This window comes from Sapajus apella, unplaced genomic scaffold, assembly GCF_009761245.1.
Source record: "Sapajus apella isolate SASKATOON/1434 unplaced genomic scaffold, GSC_monkey_1.0 scaffold24, whole genome shotgun sequence".
NCBI lineage: Eukaryota > Metazoa > Chordata > Mammalia > Primates > Cebidae > Sapajus > Sapajus apella.
The window spans coordinates 19,597,515-19,622,344 of record NW_022436964.1 but is presented as its reverse complement, the minus strand read 5'-3'; the positions used below and the strand labels follow the sequence as shown (position 1 = coordinate 19,622,344).

Genomic DNA, 24,830 nt, shown 5'->3' with positions numbered 1-24,830 from the left:
AGATTTGCCAGATAGAAAACATGCAGCACAGAATATTGCTTAAAAGCAGCCTAAAGCAAAACTGTACTAAAAGGGGAAAGATTATCTATTTTTCAGTTATTATCTGTCTTTTATATGTATATAAAAGCCAACCTGTAGATATAGCAGCCCAGTAGACTAATTGCAAGAACACTACAAGGCCAGTCAACCATGTAAAAATTATTCTACCCAAGGACAGAGTCCCCTTCATAAAGACAAAAATTATGGAAATCTGTAATTGCAAGGCCAGTTTCCTTCATGGTTGCTTTTGATTTGAAGTGAATCTATCTTGAGTTCCAGTGAAGTTGAATTCCATTATAACAGCATTTACTTTGTCACCTACATCATGTTAAGAACTACAAATGCAGTTTCCGTTAACAGTAATGGTTAACCGGCATTTTGAGAGAAAAATCTTTGTAACTACACAAGCATTGTAGTCCCACTATGAAGAAAATAAAATGGGAATTACATAGATAGGTTAGATTACCTTTTTAAGTGATGGTGCTTTTTAAACTACTTTGTAGCAAACAAAGCTATTTTCTGCAAGTATCTATATAAACGCCACCACAGATACTGTTAAAGGCAGCTGAAACTATTTTATACCTACATCTATATAAGTACACACTAGTGACCTTAACTTTTTAAGAAATGTGGCAGTTTCTATTCTATGTTGACATTAATAAAGTAAAAGCAAGCATATAGCTTGTGAAATTGGCTACCGTGTACGTGTACGTAAAGTATACTCTTCACAGATGATTTGTGTTATTCTAGAAAATACGAAAATAAGAATTTAGTAGAACAAAAGGGGAAGATATTAACATTTGTATGCTTACACTTTTTTCTAAATAATAAAAGACAACAGTAGAAGGTATGAGATCTTTAATATGTTCCTGACCACCTTAAAATATATGCTCAAACATATTTCCATATAATATTAATGAACACACATAAATTTATGTAGGAATAAGTAAAAAAAATTAGTTGACATTATCTCAAAATTTTGTAAATTGCTAATATATTCTACTCTATCTACACCAAGTTTCCTGATTAAAGGTTGATTAAAAGTGATTTTTTGGAAAGTTTCACTAGCTAAATTCTCTACCGATTTATGTTCCAGAATTGGATTTTCCTTGTTTTTCTCTTGCTTCCTGTGCTCTGAGTGATAATCTCTACAGATGTTTATAAGGAGTTGCATAGGGTAGCTCATTAGCCTATGACATCTTGTTACCAACATAAAATTTTTCTCATGAGATAAAAGAAGGGATGTCAGCAGGTATTTCCTTTTTTAAGGCAAATCAACATCAGTATTCATTAAACAGTTCTAAAATCTTTTGCTTCTATAACAGCATCATAAGACTTTAACTTGTGAATTTAACAGTTCCCTCATTTAAATCTTGTATCAATTTTAGTTTGATTTAAGCCCGTAATTTTAAGTACACAATACACTGACCTTTGTCTTTTGCAAATTTTTATTTGAAAACCTTTTTATTCTGTCAAAGAGCTTGTCTCTACATTCAGCCGACACCTGAATAGTTTTATAGTTTCTCTGAAATTATAAGATGCATTGATTGATATACCACTCTACCAGGGAAATTTAGAAATTTAATTCCCGTTCTACAATGAGGTATAACAAAATAAAGCTTAAAATACAATTTACATAGCTATCTTCTGTTTGTATGCACTTTAATATTAATCTTGAGCAGGTTGAGACAGATCAGCTTTAGAATAGAATTTAAATTCCAAACCATCCATTCATGTGCCTTTGAAAGTTGTCAATCTGCACAATTTTGTACATACAAGAATCCCTATAGAGAGAGTGAACTTAATTTTATTTTTAAAAATTGTATTTTCCTGGCTACTAGCACTTCACTCTACCATTTTCTGTCCAGATGGGATTTCTTTTTTTAGCTAAAAAAAGTCTGCACATCACACTAATTTAAAGTCAGCTTGAAGCTACTATATTCTAAAATACATTTATCTGAAAAAGAAAAAAATATTAATTGTATGAACACTCAAGGGGCAACACTTAAATGTGCAATTACAGGTATAACCAAAGGTGGCCCAGAATGTGATTTAGTAGAAAAAAATAAAAACTCAACAATTATTTAAAATGCAAAATATATATTTTCTTATCTAATTTTCCTTACATTAAATTTATCAAGATAAAACAAGGTCCATAATAAATATTTTTAAACTAACATTTATAGATTTGGGGGTTACTTTTCAGATTAAGTAATTGTACACTCCTTGTAGGAAAAATGGAAAATGCAGATTGCCAAAATTAACCTTGAACAAATTTTTTTTCACTCTTTTTCATTTTCATTCATGCCTGCCCTCCATGGTTCTAGCACATGATACAACAGAAAAATATTTTTCTTTCTTTTTCCTTTTTGTTTGGCTAAAGTGGGAAGCTTTGGAGGTTTCAAGAGATTAATTCTCAAGAAATTTCAAATTCAGTGTTTCCAGTAGGTGATCCTCGTGGTTAAGGATCTGCACTGCTTTAGTGTTTTTCCTAGCCAAAATTTAACCCATTCCAATCTTGTCTCTCCAGTTTTGAATAGTTAAAGAAATCTCTTAAAAACGCATTTAGTTGTCTTTATTATTGGAATAGTAAAATTTATATTGCTTGCAAATAACATGAATAAGTGAAATTATTTCTAACACCTACTCTTAACAGAAGTCATAGAGAATCACGTCAGACTCATTTGCGCACAGAAAGAAAAACCAAGGAATTTAAGCCTATTAGTAACATTAATATTCTTGGGGCTGTGTTTCTTATAGTAGACAGCATATTTTGATACCCCATTATAGAGAAGCTAGAAAGATTAATTTTGTGTTGTGGGTGCATCAGACACTTATCTACTAAATATCTAAAATTGTTGTCTACACTACTGTGGAGCCTTAGGCACAAGAAGTAAAATACTATTAACTGAATTACGTGTTGAACAAGAAAAGTGTTCTGTCTCTAATATATAGCAATCTCAATAAGCAGATTTTTTCTAATAAAATAGTCATAGTCATCACTGATAACTGAAGATGCTTCTAATCATTTTATGACCATCATAAAATCTTCTGTCATGGGACCTATCCCTATTTCAGGTTTTAACAGATACATCAAGAATACAGAATGAACTATTTTAGGAATATCTTAAGAATATGGGTTTCTGTGACTGCAATTTTATCCTACTGATCTTTTATCTCTACCTGCCAAGTGAAATGGAAAATAGTTATAAAAAATTTCAATTCAGACAATTTTAATTTTTACCTTTTCAACAATGAATTACTACAATTTGTAGATTTTTAAGTAAATAGTTACATAAAGAGAGAAAGCTTTGCATTATTTTTCTTTTTAATAAAAGAAATGAAAATAGACTAAGAGCTTGAAAAAACAAGATAAAGAATTTCTAAGAAAATACATAGCCTTTAGCACAAAACTGTTAATGAAAGGAATGCTTTTTTCAAGCAAGAAAATTCTATAAGTATATTCACAACTGGTATATGTTGCTGTAAGCAAAAATGTTTGTATCCTTTTTTTTTTCCCAAAATAGTGTCATAAGTATCTGGGAACAAAATAACTTTAAAAGAAAAAGCCCAATATATAATTCTTGGATGCTTTAAAAAGTTAGAAATAATGTTAAAGTGTCATCAGTGAGGTCAATACGAGTTCTGTGCTTTAACAGATATTGCGTACAAGCATTTTATTTTATTCTAGCGTAAAGATTAATATTATTTCATACCTTTTCATTCTGCTTTTATTCTTTAATGTTTAGGTGCCTTGACCCAAGCCATTCGAAATTTTGCAAAAAGCCTTGAAGGTTGGCTTTCCAATGCCATGAACAATATTCCACAGAGAATGATACAAACCAAGGTATATTTTATGTCCTTGCTTTTTCTTTTGTGTTTAGGAAATTATTCTGAACCGTGAACTTTACATCTACCCTATCAAATGGCATTATATAAAATGTTGAGGTTATAATATACATCATCTTTTAAAACTGATTTTTATATTTGTATTTTATAACCATGTAATGAACTTGCACAAGAGATGTTTGACAATGTTCCTTTCAAAGAGACTAGAGAAGCTTCTTAAGTGTGGTGTATTTACAAGATCTTTCTAAACTATACATATATATATATATATATATATATATATATATATGTATACACACACACACATATATATATATTCTAAACTATACAAGAAGCATATAAACCATAAATGTTTAATTTTAAATATTAAAGTAATAGCCTAGAATATTCAAATAGTTTCCATTTGAAGGAATTTTCTATTTTCTAAAATTTCCTCCTGTACTTGTGCAGAAAAGTTCACATAAATTAATATTCTTCTGCTTTTTCAGGATGTTTTGGGGTTTTTTTTAAACACTGGAGAATGCTTTTATGAATCAAGTAAATAATTAACTCACAATCAATATATCTCAGGAATGTGGATTATTTAGCTAGAGATGTAAATATTAGTCTGTACTTTGTCTTCTATCAGCCATGTTACTTTCAGTTTATCTGTGAACACATTCCCATAGCAAGATTGGACAAATTCTAAATTTTATTTAAATGTTGGTACCAGAAATCACATTTGTGGCTTCTTGTCAATGACTGTATTTACTATCAGACTCCAACAATATACCTTGTCCTTGAATCTTGAAGTTATTTTAGCTGATAAACCTCTGTGGGAACATAAGTAGCCTCCAGTTCTTTTGCTGGGACTTAAAGTTTGCAATAAAACTCTCCAAAACATATAGAAGGCAACATTTCATTGATGTGCCTACATTAGATTGCTCCTCTAGAGCTGTGCTGTCACAGTAGGGCCAGCCACATGTGGCTATCTGCTAGGGCCAGCCTCGTGTAGCTATTTAAATTGGAATTTTAAATTAAGTGAAATGGAAAATTTAGTTCCTCAGTCACGTTAGCTACATTTCGAGTGCTCAGTAGCCTCCTTTGGCATATATGTAGAGCATGTCCATCACTGCAGAGAGTTCTCTTTGGCAGTGCTGTTGTAGAGTACCACATTGAGGTGTGCAAAAAAGAAGATTGTTTTTTATTATGATTGAGAAATCCTTTTCAACTTTCTGTCAGTCACATTTGTAACAGTATCTCAAACAGCTAAAGCACTTCCCTTCCTGGTATTGTCAAAGTGAATGTGGTAACAATCCAGTTGCAACACTGGCCATCTCAGTGACCTCCAGAGTTGGCTTCAATGATTCATTACAGTAGAGGGTGCCATATCTTCTGGTTTCACTGATATGTAGTCTTTTTTTCTGCTCCACATTCAATTAATGGAGACAATTTACCCTGACACAGGAGACAGCATTCCAGCTACTATGGCTTTTGGAATCAAAATGCCTGGGTTAGTTCCCATCACTAATGGAGCTTCTTTGCAACCTTGAGCAAGCTACTTCTTTAAATCTTAATATATGTCTAATAGGATAGTTATGAGACTTGAATAAGATAATATATGTAAGACACTTAACCCAGAGCCTGGCACATAGTATATACTGGATTAATTTAAACCGCAAAAATGGAATAAGATTCTTTTGTGAGGGTATGTGAGCTTCCCCTGAGTTACGAATAGTACTCAAACATCTCACTGTCAAGATACAGCGTCCTGTTCCCTGTGAACAGCCTCTACCAGTCCCAACTGATCATTCAACTGCTTGCACCTTACATACCCATATAGTGATTGAGTACAATACTATACATCCCTATAAATATGTCAGATTTTAAATATATTTTTTAAAGGTTAAAATCATTAGATCTATATTGTGCACATAACAAATTTTCTTGAGATTATGAGATTTAGATTTTATCTAGAATGTTTTTGCATTATATTTGCTATCTTTCAACATAACTGCTATACTCAGGATCTGAACAGGAAACAAATCATGCATCCAAAGGTAGGGATAATCTAAGAATCTTTAAGAAGAGTTTATCTCAAAGGTATGAACAAAGTTGAAAAAAAAAACAAGGAGGAATAGTAAAGCATCCCAGGGCTAGCAATAGTGGGAATCCTAACCATCCCTAGGAATGAAGGGGTGAAAGGTGAAAGCTGTGGCATTAGGAGATGCACTCTTTCCCTCAGGACTGTGGTAACATTAGAAAAGGAAGGCAGGCTCTGCTAAAACAGGCAGCAAGCAGAGGTTGTAGAGAATAAGTACCCTAGTGACCACTGTTTCTTCCCATTCTTCCATCTCCTGCCAGTGCCTGTCATTGGTCAAACCCAGGTGGAAGCCAGAGAACAAGGTGGGAGGTTAATGTGGTCCATTCAGATCAATATTCCTGGGCACAGAGCAAGATGAAGAAAAATGGAAAGTAGATTTTGAGAGGCAAATAGAGATTTACTGCATAGCCCTTTTAAAGAAACTCTAATTCTAAAAAACGCCTCTTCTAATTGTTTGCTTCTGATAATTTCACCTCAAACTTACTTGTTTCTACAAAATAAAGGTGGTAAGAATACATCTGAATGGTAATGCTCTGACATGCATTTTAAATTCAATTTAAAGAGTAGGAATGTTCAGATCTCTTTTTATTTGAAAAACCAAACTGTACATCCCTACTTTTAAAATTTGCCTAGTTTCTAGTTGACTATCCAAAGAGCAGTTAAAAAGAAATGAAAACCAACATTTTTCCTGCTTCCTTACTCAAAGTCATTTCTCACTGTGGATGAATAATTACTTGCAAGACTGGTTTAATTTTTTCTTTTTTGAGATAGAGTCTCACTCTGTCACCAGGTGCCAGGCTGGAGTGCAGTGGCACGATCTCAGCTCAGTGCAACCTCTGCCTCCTGGGTTCAAGCAATTCTCCTGCCTCAGTCTCCCAAGTAGCTGTGGGACTACAGGCGCGCGCTACCACATCCAGCTAATTTTTGTATTTTAGTAGAGACGAGGTTTCACTATGTTGGCCAGGATGGTCTTGATCTCTGGACCTGGTGATCCACCCGTCTCAGCCTCCCAAAGTGCTGGGATTACAGGCATGAGCCACCGCGCCCGGCCTAAGGCTGGTTTAATTAATGCTACACTCAGACATCAAAGAATGGGGGATTTTGTTTTAGTCTTGACCTCAACCTACTAAAAAGAAAAATAATACTTGCTTTAGAGATTTAAATGCTATAATTTACAATTAAACTCTCTCACCAAATGAATTTTAAATAAGTATCAGGGGCAAACATTTAAAATTTGGCAGGGGAAAAAAGATTCGAAGACTGCAGTTGTTTCTTTTACTGGAGAAAACAGAATCCCAACTTAATTGGATTGCTTTACAGGTTGCCGCTGTAAGTGCCTTTGCCCAGACTCTGCGAAGATACACATCGCTCAATCACCTGGCCCAGGCAGCTCGTGCAGTGCTTCAGAACACTTCCCAAATCAACCAGATGCTCAATGACCTCAACCGTGTCGACTTTGCCAATGTCCAGGTACTCTGTTTTCTTGTGAAGTATGTCTCTTAAGGAAAGATACCCAATTTGTTCTTCTTAATTAGAATCCCCAAAATTTGTTTTCAAAGTCTCATCTATACACAGGCAGCATCTATATTCACAGTGTCCTGAAAGAGAGGAGCTTGACCCAGATACAGCTATACTGCTCCCATGTTTGTGGTTAAAGTCTGCTCACATTTACAGTTCTAAAAGACAACATAATGTATCACCACGGCTTGCTGAATAGTTAGTGGAATAATAAAGGTCACAGTCATTAAAGATAGACAGGCAAGAAATTAAACTCTTTCATCTATAAGCTGTGAGATCTTGGGCAGGTTACTTAACTACTGTGGCTTCACTTTCCCCACCATATAGCACCTATCTTAGATTATTGTTTATGTATTAATAATATGTACCATGACATGCAGAGATATTTCTAAGTTAGTGCCCCTCCTTGAAAAATTAAGAACAATTCTATTTCATTTATTTATTTATTTAAAGGGTGGGGTTTCACCATGATGGCCAGGCTGGTCTTGAATTCCCGACCTCGGGTGATCCACCCGCCTTGGCCTCCCAAAGTACTAGGATTACAGGCGTGAGCCACCACGCCTGGCCTAAGAACAATTCTATTTCAAAGTTTACTATAGATGCCTAGTAAATATTTATTCACTTGAAAAGGATTATGTGCAGTAAGTTCAGCTATTGTAATAGTTCAATGAAAAAGTATTTTTTAACCTTGTGATCATGTTACCCACTTGTGCTTTAAAGTACACTTTGAAAGCTAAGTTAGAAACATTATAGAATTTCAATATCAATATTTTATTTCCAATACTAAAGTAATGAATCTAAATGTTGCCATATATAAACAATAACATTGTCCACCAAAAGCATAAGCAACAAAAGGAGAACTACATAAACTGTACATAATCAAAATTTAAAACTTTTGAGTTTCTAAAGAGACCATCAAGAATGTGAAATGACAACCCCAAGAATGTGAGAAGAGTTTTGCAAATCATATATCATAAAGGACTTGGATATAGAATATATAGAGAACTATTACAACCCAGTAGTAAAAGGCAACCTGATTAAGTATGGACAGACATCTGAGTAGATAGATGTTTCCCCAAAGAAAACACACAAATGGCCAATAAGCACATTAAAAGATACTCAATGTCATTAGCCATCAGGGAAATACAAGTCAAAACCACAGTGAAGTACCATTTCATATACTCTAAAATGGGTCTAAGCAAAAAGACATATAATAATATATCCCATTGGTGAGGATGTGAAAAAATTGGAAACTCATACGCTGCTGTTCAGAATATAAAATCCTGTAGCCACTTAGGAAAACAGTGTGGCAATTTGTCAAAAAGATAAGCATGGAGTTATCATATGATTCAGCAATTCAACTCCTTGTTATATACTCAAGAGAAAAGAAAACATGTCCACACAAAACTTATATATAGATGTTCATAGCAGCACTGTATCAGCCACATAAAAACAGAAACAACCCAAATGTGCATTACTGATTAACCAACAAAATGTGATCTATCCATACAGTGGAATATTATTGGGCAATAAAAAGAAATGAAGTTTTGATTCATTCTGCAACATAGATGAATCTTGGAAACATTAAGCTAAAGTGAAAGAACCCAGGTACAAAGGACTATACATTGCATGATTCTGTTCATATGAAATTCAGGAATAGATAAATCTGTACAGACAGAAGGTAGATTGGTGGTTGCCTGGGGCTGGGGGATTGAGAAGATTTGGAGGTAACAAATAAGAGGCATGGGGTTAATTTTTGAGAAAAATGAAAAGGTCTAAAATTGATTGTGGTGAGTGATGTACAACTTTGTGAATATACTAAAAGAAGCCTTTGAATGGCATACTTTAGATGAATGGATTGTATAATATGTGAATTACATCTTAATAAGGCTGTTAAAAAAACGATACCATTGTTTAAAAGTAAACTAATTATTATTTTATTTTCTAGATATTTTAATTTCTACTTCTTACCTATTTTTATCATTTAAAATATACCAAAAAGTAATATTTGGGCTTGATCTATTCTAGAGTATAATAAATTAGTTGTTCATTGTGATTTTCATGGATTGGGTTCAAACTTCTATCTATCTACCTACCTACCTACCTATCTATCTTTAAATTGTTATATAAAGTTCTTAAAAAATCTGTATCCATCTACAAAAACACATACACACGTACAAATATGTTCTTTACTGGAACAAACTTTCTCAGCTTTACAAAACCATTTACTTTATATATTTCAATGTAATTTACATTAATTAAATAAGCAAGAGTATTGAAAGTTTATATTGCCTTAAAATCTATACTGTAATATCTATTTCAAATCTTTTTGCAGGAAAGATTTAAGAGTATAAAAAAGTTTAAAAGTATCTTAAGAGAAGTTGAAGACGTAAGGCAACTTCTAGTTTCAAAAGTAATTTAAGCTCAATAACAGAACACATTTTAAAGAATTATTTCTAATATCTGAAAAAGGTTTTCAGTGTTCTGTTAGCATTGTTATATGTATAAATACACATAAGTATTTGAGTATCTGCAGTTCAATGAAGTATTTCTACAAATGAGTTCTTCCCTTGTTATAAGAATTAATCTTGATAAATCTTTGCATATTAATGATTAGTGATGTATCTACTAGACTGCTTACCCTCTGCCCACCAACTTTGAGAATACCCTTTCTTTTCCTCTGTTTTTGAGTGTCATGTTTTTCTGGGTCTACCATGATAGTCGTTGTTGCTGAAACCAGTATGATTCAGCATCTGCCCTCCAAAACCTTCTTCCTTTCTTCAGAGTACCATGACGCAATAGTGAGCCTTTCATTTCCCCCTACATTTTACTTTTCACACCTCTGTACATTTTAATGAGTAATCTCTTTCTCAAGTTAAGCATTTTCATCTTTAATACCCTTGTTTCTTTCCTTTTCTTTTCCTAGTTTTGCCAGATTTTCCAAGAGTCCTTGCCTCCCATTTCACCATTATCCCCATCTTCAGTTCATTTGGAAGTCATCCCAACTCCTGTAACATGAACCTCAATAATCTGACAATATAAGAATGACACTCTTGTAATAAGGAGACTTCTATTTAAAACAATGAAATTACATGTGTCAATATTATAATACACTAAGAGCTTGAAAGTACCAAAAGTTCTTTTCAGGATATCCATATATCACTTTTTACTACTTTATTCTCCTCTAATTAAATTTTCTTTTCTTTATGCGTTTAAGATAATTTTTCTATTGCAGGATCATTGGTTTCCTGTTTCATTTAATTGATAGTATTACAATGGTATCATTCTCTAATTTTTCTGTGTGTAAATGGGTAGGCTTTGAAATCTACATTATGGGCTAAATAGGTTTGGGTGAACTGAGCTGATAACTTAGCTATTGCACATACTTGTGTTTCTGTATTTAAAAGGCATTCTGATTTTGAAACTCATGACTGCTTTTCATTTTGGATATATATTTTTTCTAAGTTAAGAAAACCTCTAACTGTCCTTAGCTTTTTCAAGTATAGACTTGAAATGCCTATATTTGTTTCACAAGGGAATATTTACAATGTGATCTATTGTTAGTATATTTTCACTTTAGAGAGTAGTAAAAGGAAGTATAATATAAAGTACTTTGAAAAGCCAGAATAATGTGCTGTGGTTTTATTTCTCTAAGTTTGGTTTTAAATTATCTTTTCTTGGCAAAAACTAACTGCCAAGTAAATAGTGAGCTTGAATTTATGGTAAAAAATGAAATTAATTTCCTTCATGAATACTGGTAAGTTTCTCCTTCCAATTATCAATGTGCAAACAAACAAAAACACCTATCCTACTAATTACAGCTTTATTTATAATACTAAAATGTTGGAACAAACAAATGTCTAACTATGTGGGATTGATTATATAAATAATGGTATATTATGCAATAAAACAAATTCATTCAGTGGACAATAAATATAGGTCTAATTTGCCTACATGGAAAGATGGTTATTATATATTACTAAGTGAAACTAAGCAGAATAGCTAATAGAAAATATAATATGATCCTCTTATTTTAAACATTTAAGTATGTATAAGCATATAAGAATATAAAACATGTATAAATATTTGAATAAGTGTTTTATAATACAAATACAAATTTAAAATATTAACGTATGCATAAATAATATAGTATATGTATATATGATAATATATGCATAGATATATTTATGTATGCATGTGGAAAGTCTGAAAGGTACATACATCAATATGTTATAATCTCTTACTGTTGTCATTTTAAGTATTCTTAATATTTTGTTCCTTTTTGCTTATTCATATTTACATTTTTTATAATTATATTTCAGTATACTTAAAATATTTAAAAGTGGTATTTAGAAGGTAACATCTGAAAGGATTTATGACTAATTAGATAAGAGAAAAAAAGAGAGTGAATAGTATCATCAGCTGCGATGTAGAAGAAACAGTATGCTTCCCTGGGAAAATAAAATAAGTTGAGTTTGGGGCATTTTGCATTTGAAGTGCCTCAAGTTTGAAATTCCCTCAAATAGGTAAAGTCTGTAGGATCGGGAGAGATACTGGAACTAGAGGATGGAGATAACGAATTTATTCAGTTGAAGTTGTCAATTTGAATGAACTTATTTTTTGAGAGCATATAGGAAAATGCTATAGACACTCTTTTGAGAAAAATTCATATATATATGTACGTGTGTGTGTGTGTGTGTGTGTGTGTGTGTGTGTGTGTATGAGCCTCAAAGACACTTCTCCAAAGACATCTATCTTGACAAAATTATCTGGACTTAATGAACATAGCTTAAAATTTTTCATTAAATTTTATTTCTCTAATTTTATGCTTAGGGAAACTGAGGCCCACATAAATTAATTGCTTGAGGTCAGTTTCATTAATTAAAGACCTAAAGTCCATGTCTTCTCATTCCTAGTTAAATATTACATTACCAAAGAATTATGTTTTTCCTTGAGTGAATAGGTTTTTTTAAATCTCAAAATACAACATAGCACTAGAAACATTACAAAGCTTACAGCAACCACTGAAAAGTAGCCTTAAAAGTTCCTATTTTCATTGCTGTTACCAAACATGAAATTTCCCACCCAGAACCAGAAGGAAAATTGCAATAAGCACATTTTTTGGCAGGAAGCATATCTACATTTTCTCCAAAGAGTTTTTGTTGTTGTTGTTATTGTTGTTTTCAGCTCTCTGAATTAATTTGCATTCATAGCCTTGCCTTGATAGCCCTTGAGATTTCTGTTCCCAATCCATAAAACTCTTAACAGTGTATGCTTCTACCTAGTACCATTCAGTGTTTATTTCTGTTTTAATCTTGAGGGGACCACTTTTGGCCAATTCTGTCTATTTGTCTGTCTGACTTACCCTAAATCTTCTTAAATGAATTGGTTTTAAAGTTTTATCTGATGGGGAACAAAAACATAACTTTTGAAAGCTGAATGGAATGAAAAACCCTGCCTACTGTAGGTTCAGACTTCTGTTTTTTGAAGTAATCATGTATTTTAGTCTTTTACACAGACTAGTTAATGTAGAAAAACCAAGTCATACTTATATGTGACATCACTTTTTTATGTACCAGAGTGCGCAAGGAAATAAATTCATCCCTTAAAACTGATGGATTGTGTTACCTTAATAATTGACAAGTCATTGTTTATTTTCTGGATTCATTTAACTGTTTGAAGCTTTTATTATAATTTTCTGTTCTTGCATCTAGTGTGTGTGCTGACATTCAATTAAAGGATGCTGAGTTGAACTTTTCCTTTGCTTTCCATGTTACTGTCTCAGGAGCAGGCTTCCTGGGTGTGCCAGTGTGATGACAACATGGTTCAGAGACTAGAAACAGACTTCAAGATGACTCTTCAGCAGCAGAGCACCCTGGAGCAGTGGGCTGCATGGCTTGACAATGTGATGATGCAAGCACTAAAACCCTATGAAGGAAGACCCAGTTTTCCTAAAGCCGCCAGGCAATTTCTGCTAAAATGGTCTTTCTACAGGTATCATCTAGGTTTTTCCTAAGCTTTCTTTTTCATATTCTGCAAATATGTATGTGTATGTGTATGTGTATGCTTCTCTGACAAAAGAAAAGAAATGAGCAAGGACTTTAGCTTGTGGAAACTCCCTGTTATAACTACCTTCAACTCAACTCAGTGATTACAACATCATAGAAGTGTACCAAGAAACTTAGGGAAACAAACTTTCTTCTAGGAAAAGAAATCTCTTGCTCAAAGCCCTAGATGTTCTCAGATGGGAACATCTGAGATTCCAGTCTAGAAAATGTGTTCAGCAGTAATCAGAAAAGGGCTACTGTCCTCCCTCTTGCAACATACATTATTTAGGCTACTTTCTTGAGGCCTAACACTAGTCTCCTTTTTGTTCTCTAGTTTAGTGATGTTCAGAATGTGGTCCCTAAACCAGTAGCATCATTATCAATTGGAAACATGTTAGAAATACAAATTCTTAGCACCTCCTCCAAATCTACCGTATCAGAACCTGTAGAGGTAAGGCCCAGCAAGTCATATTTTAAAAAGTACTTCAGTTTATTCTGATGCATGCCCCAAACTATCTATTTAACTTCTTAATTTTATCAGTTGCAACTGTTTTCAAACCTGGCTGCACATCAGAATTAATGTAAAAAACAGAAAAAATCCTAGGTGGCTCCCAAGACCTACTAAATCAAAATCTTGGTGGTTAAGAGATAGCAATTAGAAATGGAGGTGATCAGGAATTTTTTCAGAAAGCTCTCCTGGTGATTCTAATGATAGCCAATAATCTATTAGTAACACAGCTTATTAATAAATCACTTTTTGACTATAATAGTATAGACAGAAACATGTATTTTTGTAGACATAGAAGCACCCAGAAGAAAAGAGCTTTCTGATTACATGACATACATCAAATGCTGGGATGAGCTGTTGACTATAACTGCCACAAAGATTAAAACCAGCATTTATGACCTTTGTAGGTCAGTGTTTCTACCATATATGTAGGATAGAACTGGCAGGTGGAATTCTCTTTCATAAGTTGGGTAAATTTTATTTTTAAATCTGGTATCGTTTCTTGTGGTGAGAGTTCAGTTTTGAGCTTCTTTAGATAAAACTGCCACACTGATTTGGCCCTAAGATTAATATCTGCTGTAAAGTATAGGCAGTATCTAGTGTAGATTCTGTGCAGCCATGAACATACCAGAAAGTGGTGGCCACAGGACATTTGCCCGACTGTATCAGTGGCTACATGATAGTCATCATCTTAACATCAGTGGTGTGTCCAAAGCTAGTTGTGAGGAAGGAGAGACTATGAATAACACAATTTAGGAACTAATAGTACTTGTAAACTCAGTGAACCCAGACTATATAACATATTGTTACCACCATTGGTTATCATGATGAAATCAGAGGTCTTTTAATTTTGATGGTAGTTCCTTTGGTTTTATTTTAAGTGACTTTTTTCTTTCTCCATTGATTTGGTCCAAATTCGCATTTCTTAAACTGAAGTAAACATATAGATCTACATTACCTGTTTCATTAAGAGTTACATTCTCCTAACATCCTGAAAATTGCTGTCTAATGTCTACCCAAGGGTCAAATGCAATGAAAGAAAGCCAGCCAGTTTTTTGCTGTTGTTTGGTTTTTGTTTTTGTAGTTGTACAATTCCACAGTTCTGCCTCTCATATATTTAATACTTTTAGCCCACATAATTCTAGGAGCACATTATTAAGGTGTTGCCTGGCTCTGTGACCCACTGGTATGCATCAGTGAAGCCAGTGCTAGATTTAGATCTGAGTGTTAATGAGAAATGTGTTGACGAGAAATTAAGTTTTCCTGGGAGGATTTGAAATGCATTATCACAGTGTTCTCAAAGTAGATGCAGCAACAGTTGTAGTATTGGTAGAATTAGAAGTTTTAATTCGTTAACAGTTTTTAGGATTTCAGATATTTTCCCAGTTGCCTGAGAGTTTTTTTATTTATTGAGTGTTTTTCTCAGAAAATGACATAAATGTTATATGTGCTCCATGATGATTGATGAAACAGCAGTACACTGACTGGCTGTTCCAAAACCTACAGCACCAAAGGCCGAGTCCATCCTCTACATCCAAAAAAGCAAGGTGGTTTTTTTCTTCCTACTGCGTTCTTATGTTGTTAGTGTCAGACTTGCCCTTACTTCTACTGTGGTTGTTGGGGTTTTTTTCTTCTATATTTAGTTAATATTGTTTTAGAAATACATCCCTAGAGCCTTCATCTCCACAGAGATCTGTTACAGGTATCTTGCAAGGAGAGAAAATTTACTTACTTGTATTTCAGTTCTCTGCAGATATACACACCCAGTAGATCATCACTTACCTGCCCTCTGTCCTCCCTGAGTTGGGGATAATTGGCTTGTTATTATTAGACACTATTATGGTTATTATTTTCATTTCAAAAAGACTCGAAGGCATACAGTTCAGGGCCCCAGAAGGAAAGGCACATTCAGACAGATGCATACCTCCTGCTGGTAGGCAAAATCAATAGCTTAGAAACTTGAACCTTTAATATCTGAACTGTTTCTTCTGAGACATAAGAACATATAGAGTAATAAAAATTGCATTCACAAACTATCAGAGAAGCAGAATTAGAATATTGTTAAATGTTTTTGGCATTACAGATGCCAAAAATTTGTATATTTGTAAATGCCATTATAAATTTGGTAATCACATACACAGACACTTCATGTTCTAAAATCAGTTGCTTAATCTTCAAATTTCTAAAATTCTTTGTATATATTTACATGCATAGAAATATAGAAATGAACTTGCAGACAATCACGATAGTAGCAGTTGATATAGCACTGCAAACAGACCCTGCTCTGAATGGGGGCTCTCCTTGCCTAACCTGGCTTTAAGCAACTAATGGTGGCTCCCTGGGAAGCAGGAAAAAAAGTCACTGTCTTTCTTGGGTAGAAATGGAGATGTTATGTGGGCCATTTCTCAGCTTGTGTGTTTTGTGAATAACAGAAGAGAGCATTCTTCAGGGCCACCCTGAAGGTGATTCAGATATCCCATTTTTAAAGAATGAAATGTATAGCTTTGATATCCCATTTTTAAAAAATGAAATGTATAGCACCCTGTGCCTACTTTGCCTACAACTGGACAATATATGAATCTTCCAAAAAGTAATACTCTTTTTGAATCAACTGTAAGCACTTTTCGAAGAGAGTTCACATAAGGATCACAGATGTGATGTTCTCACCTGAAGGGTGTGATGCATCTTAAAACACTCAGAAGAGGCAGGTTGACTATCATGTGTTAGGGTATGTGTTTCGATTTCCACACCATGAGTTATAAAGATAAATATACAAAGATATTTCTTGTCCATTATAAAATAATTAACGTTTACAACTCTGATCTTAAAAAGTGTTGAATTCATGGTAACTTAGCAACAATTCAGTGGAGTCAGTTTTACAGCATATCTTACAGAAGTCTGAATCGGACAATAGGATTCCAATTAAACTGTTAATTGTGTCATTTAATACTTGGCATGTAGAGCAGAGGTCTGACACAGAGATAATAAAGTAGATACAGCGTTAATGATACAATTCAACTGATTCTTTTCTAAACATATGACAATAATTTCATGACATACTTGTCTACTTGTCAGTGTTTTTTAAATAACCAGGTATTATAATTGAGAATTAATAATTAAAAAAAAAACTTCCAACAGTATTTAGTATTATATGTACACTTTATGCTGAAATAAGGTGAATGCCTAACCATCCAAAAAGTTTCCAAAACACTCAGAATGAAATCCAAAGGCCTTATCATGGCCTACTAGACCCTACACAGTCCAGTCACTAGGGACCTCCAGGTCCTATCATGTATTCTTCTCTTTGCTCACTGCCTTCCTACCTTATTAGCCTCCTGTCCGCTCTTTGAACACAGCAAAGAGTTTTGCCTCAAGGTCTTTTATTTACTCTCCTTTCTGCCAGGAAAACTCTTCACCTGTGTTCATTTCCTCACTTCAATCCAGTTTCTGCTCAGATTATCACCTCCTCAGAAAGCATTTTTCAGATACCCCAATTTAAAATGCCTGCCTCCATCACTCTCCAATCTCTGGCCCTGATTTATAGATGTTTTATTCCCTATCTTTATATTTTTTTATCTACCTGTATATTTACTGACTGTCTCACCTAACAGAATGTGAACTTTTTTTTAAACCAAATTTTGTCTGATTTCTCTGAACCAAGACCCTGCCATAGAGTAGGAACATGATAAATATCTGCTGAATAGATAAATGTGAGTTTTCTTGGAAAAAGTTGAACTTGCATTTCTAAAATGGTATCAGAAAACTACTTGTTATAAACATTCTCCTTAGTTGTTCACATGATTTCAGGGTTATTATATTTTAATACAAAGGCCTAAAATATAAAAGGCCTAAATACAAAGGCCTAAAATTTGAACTTAGAAATATATAAAAAATTCATTCTGTATCTGTGATATTTATTCCTGCAAACATTTATTAACATTCACCTGACTCAGTGTTGTTTTTCTATATTATTATATAATGAATGTCATATTTTAAAATAAATATTTTTATTACGCAATTAATATGTGCTCACATTAGAAATTCTGGTAAATACAGGCTTGCACCTGTAATCCCAGCTAATTGGGAGGCTGAGGCAGGAGGATCACTTGAGTCCAGCCCCGGCAACATAGTGAGTTTGAGACCAACCCGGGCAGCATAGTGAGACCCCATCTCTAACAAAATAAAATAATTAGCTGGGCATGGTAGCAAGTGCCTATGGGAGGGGAAGAGGGTAAGATCATTGGAACCCAGGAGTTCAAGGGTGCAGTGAAATATAATGGCATCACTGCACCCCGGCCTGGGCAATACCCCCATCTCTAAAAAAATTAATTAATTTTTTAGAAAGATAACCTGGGATATACAAAAACTTCTACCCAGAAATTACCACTGGTTAAATGTTTTCTTTTTGTGTTAAATAAAATTGGGATACAGTCATTTACCGTAGACTATTTACCCATATTTTTCTTAATATTTTTTGTTTACCATCATGTCTTGAACATTTCTTACCATTAAATATCTTCAGAAACATAATGTTTATTGTCCTCATATCATTTTATTATGTTTATGCCTCATACATTATTTAAACATTCCCTTTTTCTTGAACATTAAGATGGGTTTTGGTGTTTTGATACGGTTTTTAAAAATACTGTTATGATTATCTTCATATATAACTATACATGTATCTTTGGATAAGTTCAAGTAAAAGGATATAAATGTTTAAAGTGACTAATACTAGTTTAATGAAGTGTGTGATCTCAATGCTAATAAAGTATTAGATATTCCAATTTATTTAGGAGTAGGAATTTTTGACATATGGAGAGTTTTTATGTAAATGAGCTCATATATCTTGCTTCAACTTAACCATTATATTTTAAACACCTTTCTATGTTACTACTTATATTTCTGCTTCATTTTTATAATAATTGCATAAAATTATTTATCTAAATGAACCATAATCTATTTAGTCAGCATCCTACTAGGGTATCTTTTTAAGGATATTTACCTTTTTCTCCTAGTTCCTAACTAGTACAAATATTGTGCTGCAGTTTTAACTATCTTTGGTCATTTGTGTAAATTTCTAGAATTAGATTGCTGGCTCAATCTAATTAAAATGTCAAAAGAGGGGCCGGGCGCGGTGGCTCAAGCCTGTAATCCCAGCACTTTGGGAGGCCGAGGCGGGTGGATCACGAGGTCAAGAGATCGAGACCATCCTGGTCAACACGGCGAAACCCCGTCTCTACTAAAAATACAAAAAATTAGCTGGGCATGGTGGCGCGTGCCTGTAATCCCAGCTACTCGGGAGGCTGAGGCAGGAGAATTGCCTGAACCCAGGAGGCGGAGGTTGCGGTGAGCCGAGATCGCGCCATTGCACTCCAGCCTGGGTAACAAGAGCGAAACTCCGTCCAAAAAAAAAAAAAAAAAAGTCAAAAGATTTTGACATTTTAAATTTTGACACATACTGCCAAATTTCTCTCAACAAAATGTTTAGATACAGCAGAGTTTTCCAAACCAACTGTAACATTGGGTCTTTTAACTTCTGACAGTTTTATAGATTGTATATGGTATCTTAATTTTCATTTCTTTAATTCTAAATAAGATTAGTCATGTTTTTGTATGTTTGTTAGCCATTTGTCTTATACTTTACATTTTTAAATTTTGAAAATTTTAAATATTTGCTAGCTTTCTTCAGCAAGATAAATGCAATTAGGAGTAAATATTCTATTCATGCTTTGCTTTAAAAATCATTTATTTCATGTCACTGATAGTATTGATAAAAATGTTATGTAACATTTTATTTTTGTGTGGCTTTTGCTTTTTTTTTTTAGCAAGTGATTTACTGCTTTAATTTTTTTTCCATAGGAATAGAAATATTTATTTTCACATAGCTATTATACTCTTATAAATAATTTTTACAAATTGGTAGTATGTCACTGAATTTTAGGAAAAATCATGGATAGAATTATATATAGAATGTTGTCATATATTTTGGCATGCAAAGGAAAGTATTCATTTATTTTTAATAATTATTTATAGAGTTGTAAACTTCAGGAATTCATTAAGATAATCAGTTCTAAGATATCATTCACTAGACCTAACTATTTATAATAATGAATATATTATTAACACTAATGTATATAACAGTATAGTTACATGGATAGTTTTCTTATGATTTCACATACGTTATGTCAGTTGACTCTTAAGCTAAACTTTGAACCTTACAAAAAATTGTGTGATCACAATTGAAATCACATCATGGTAACCTGGGTCTGTGTAACTACAAACCCGTGCTTATCATTATTATTATCGTCCTCATAATCATTATTTTAGTAAATAGATCCACAGAAATGAGAAGTCCTCTGCCATCATCATATAATTGCTATTCTTGCTACCCATAAATAAATGAGGATGATGAAAGCTTCTCCTATTCTGTGTATTATAACCACAATCACTTACAATTGAATAGCGTTCTATTCATTAATGAGTTGATTTCATATCCTTTAACTTATTTTATCCTTTAAATAAGCATGTTAGTTAGCTAAGACTAAAAGTAGGGTTTTGTTTCCATGCAAGAGGAAAAACATCTTGGGGAAATGATCTTTGTGAGGTCAACAGTCAGTTAATGAAGAGACAAAATCCAAGGCTTCTGTGTTTCAGATGGACAGTGATGATCTGTCACTTGCCAAGTTCAATGCATACAATTTGATGTACTAGTAGTCTCTATTTAAACAAGATTGAAAAATGAAACAGAAAACAGAAGTACAGTCGTTTTTCCATTTGCCTGATGTTTTATAATTCTTTACTGTAAAACGAGGTATAGGTGAGATTTTACCTCTTCCTCCTGAGAAAGAATGGTTGTTCATAGGCCAAAAATCTTTAGGAAAAGGCCACTAAATGAAAGTGATAAGAAACATACACATACACACACTCAAACACACTTCACCCTGATTCTAAATTAGGAATATTTTAAGTTTTAAAGTGCATGAACAAGCTTAATGATTGGCATTTTGAAGCCAAGATTTTATTTTGGACTCATTTCCATTTTAAATATAGTAGAGTTTATTATTGGTATTTTATTAATATTGCTTATATTTTGGTATTGGATACATTAAATATTTGCTTTTTCAAAGATAGATATTTCTTAATTGATCTTATGCTTATTTTTAATGGAAATGTGCCTTAATTTAAATGGAAATTGTTAAGAAACTGGAAGCACTTAATACATTTGCCTTCCAAAAACATTGCTGGAATCCCTGTACATGCTTGCCTATATTCTATATTGCCACATCTGAGAACATTGCTTAGTATATTTTGTAAATTTTGTCTGGCAGAAATACATATTTTTCTTAATGCATACCCCCAAGGTCATTATCATTGAGAGAGTACAGACTGCCAACCCTCGTCAATAAGATTTTTACTTCGAGTTGCTTTTTCTTAGGGTGTTGATGAATGGTCAACCTTTCAGAGATATTTTTGTTCAATTCTGATTAATTTGTGAGTTTGATAGAAAGAGCAGACTTGCCTATGATAGTAAAATGACTTTTCCATTGAGACCTATCTGTCTCTAAAAAGGATCAAGTCTCAGTGAGAATTACCTCTTTATTACTCTATTTAAATGAGTTGAGCCAACTGCTTTCAATAGTGAAATTATTTCATGGCAGGTTTTATGCTATACCAACCATATAGGCTCCCAGCTTGACATTTTTAAAGAGGAAAGATAGGTTGAATGCTAATTCTTGTCATTAATATTAGCTGCATATATGTCTTTTCTCTTGGAACAGCTCAATGGTTATTCGGGACTTAACCTTACGCAGTGCTGCTAGCTTTGGCTCCTTCCACCTGATTCGTCTACTCTACGATGAATATATGTTTTACTTAGTAGAACATCGTGTTGCTCAGGCAACAGGAGAGACTCCTATAGCAGTCATGGGCGAGGTAAGAGAGGCTAAAAGAGCCATGACCCACTGGGTTTTTAAAAATAAACTAGAATTACACTTCAGTCTAAATATTAATTATTGATTAAAACCATGATTCCTAGCCAAGTCAGCCTCAGACCCAGGAGGGGCTGTGTAGTTATTGCAAGGGTTCCTTAAATCCCTCTGTTCATATGTGCTTAATCAAAAGATTCTAAAACTGTAGATTGTATCATGTGAAAGTTCATGGATTATCTCTATTATACAGGTACCTATGTAAAAGAAAAGCTTGAGAACCATTGGAATATGAAAAATATTTTAAATGGGAAAAAGATTGATGCTTCTGATAAAGCAGATTGCTAGGAATACAAAGGAAAATGTTTGAATATTCTAGGCTATTCTTTTGTAGAATCTTTTTCCTAGTCCCCAAGAACAAAGTAAATGATTGTATTTTAGAAGGCTAAAAATGGTAATGATGATAACCAACATTTTTTGGACACTTACTATGTGCCAGGCACAGATCAATGTTTTTTACCTGTAATATAGCACTTGACACAAGTCCTTGCGATAGGTTCTACTTTATCTGTTTGACAATAAGCATCCAAGGTTATGTAGAAAGCTAAGGCACAGAAAGGTTAAATGATTACTCAGCTAAAAAATGGTAGAGATTTTTTTTTCGAACACAGTCTTGATTTTCAATCCCATGCTTCTAAGCACTGATGATGTGAGGGGGAAAATTCTCTTCTTCAGAATTTCTGGACAGTAATCAAAATGACTTATCTTCAACAAGTGTCAAAAAGCTAAAACTCTGAATATGAACAAGAGCTGGTTAATATAATGAGGAATAGATGCAAATGTTCAAATGATTCAGCACTATCTTATTTTGTTATATTGAATGCTGAAGGCAGGGGTGGTTTATACCTTGTTGAATTATACCAAATTAGAAAATGTGACAAATTACCCAAGGCAGCAAAAAAGACATGTTCACTTTTAAAATAGGTGTATGTGTGTATATAAATAAAAAAGAATGAAAATATATATTATTAGATGCTGTTTCTAGTTTAATATAACAAGTTATACATTAAAATATATTACAATACTTCAAGGACCTCCATAATATTCTAGTGTAAATGAAATACATGTCAAACTTGTCTAGAAGGTCAGTTAAAATATTCATCTCTTCTACTTCTTTAAAACCCCTTGCTGTATAGCAATCTATATGTCTTTGTATGATGGTCCCTGATGATGATTAATCTTAAATGATGTCAAATATATATGTGTGATTAAGCAGGAATCACTGTGGCTTTTCCATTGTAAGCAGGACCTCACGTGACCAAAACAATCTGGACTTTTCTTACATTTGACTTCCTTTCATTGCCTCTTTCTTTACTTGTTTTATAGATGGCTTGTTAGAAAATGCCTAGTTAGCACGTGGATTCAGTACTATAAAATTTCTTAACTTGGCTCAAGACTTCAGAAATGGACTTTGCCTTTTAGAATACTTAACACATTTGCCATCTACCTCAAATGCTCTAGGACTTCTTTAACAGGATAAACAGGATAATGATAGTGGGGATTCTCATTAACACCATGTGGCTAATCCTGATGCGTGATTAGCATTCCAAATAACCAAAGTAATTCCTTTGGTTTACTAGGTGCAAGTATGCATCTCTAGGGAACAAAGGCAGTGGACATAAGCCAGTCACACAGTGTGAAGGCTTAGCAATCTCCTGGTATGCTTGCACAGGTGGCACCTGAATTAAAATGGGCTACATAATCAATAGTGCCAACTAACCATCATAATAGGTATTCTTTTTTTCTCTACATGTAAACAATCTAAATGAATATGACAGATTTTACATGAGGCAAAGATATATACATAAAATCTAAATTAAAAAAAAACAAGGTCAAAGATCTAAGCATACTTTTTGATTTCTTTGCTTACTCAGTTTATTGGAAAGCCCTTTGACCTATCTATGCTCATCCATTATTTACCCTAAAAGGCAAATTAAGGCTAATTTTATTTAATCTCCCCATACAGCATTGATGACTTATATAACTGTTTGCTCTAATAAATCTGTTGGTCATGGTCATACTATCGTATCTAAAATTTCTTGATTTGGGGAAAAAGAGAAGGAAATTCAAAAAATAGGAAGTCTGTTTTCTCATGTTCTCCTCACAGTATCCTAAGCCTACCTTCTCTTGGTCCCTTGGGTGACTTCCTTTTCCAATCACCAGATCCAGATGTGCTTGGGTACGTAGTGGGAGCAATATATCAGGCCAAAATCCATTGAAATCTATAAAAATCACCATAACTCCCAGTCACAGAGAGTGGTATGGAATAATGAGTAATAACAGCAACCACAAAGACAATAACAATTGTCATTATTTATTAAGAGCATATTATAGGCCGGGCGCGGTGGCTCAAGCCTGTAATCCCAGCACTTTGGGAGGCCGAGGCGGGTGGATCACGAGGTCAAGAGATCGAGACCATCCTGGTCAACATGGTGAAACCCCGTCTCTACTAAAAATGCAAAAAATTAGCTGGGCATGGTGGTGCGTGCCTGTAATCCCAGCTACTCAGGAGGCTGAGGCAGGAGAATTGCCTGAACCCAGGAGGCGGAGGTTGCGGTGAGCCGAGATCACGCCATTGCACTCCAGCCTGGGTAACATGAGTGAAACTCCGTCTCAAAAAAAAAAAAAAAAAAAAAAAAGAGCATATGATATACCTAACAAAATTAATAGTCTTGCTGTATCTACTAATAGCTCTTTCTCAGTAAATGGCGCCACAATCTTTCCAGTTGATCATATCAGACATGTGAGCATTCCCTTTTTATGTCCTTCTATCTTGACTTCCATCTCCAACCAATTACTAA

General features: G+C 33.7%; 1 protein-coding gene across 9 annotated transcripts in view; it reads left to right on the top strand.

Annotated features, from left to right (window-relative positions):
* The window catches only part of RFX3 (regulatory factor X3), a 295,708-nt gene that overhangs the window by 244,796 nt on the left and 26,082 nt on the right, over positions 1-24,830 (top strand). For all 9 annotated transcript variants that reach the window (XM_032291035.1, XM_032291029.1, XM_032291028.1 and 6 more), the window contains 4 exons: positions 3,789-3,886; positions 7,292-7,441; positions 13,275-13,483; positions 21,823-21,976. In XM_032291035.1, the coding sequence (XP_032146926.1) occupies positions 3,789-3,886; positions 7,292-7,441; positions 13,275-13,483; positions 21,823-21,976 (611 nt within the window). The remainder of the gene's footprint in view (positions 1-3,788; positions 3,887-7,291; positions 7,442-13,274; positions 13,484-21,822; positions 21,977-24,830) is intronic.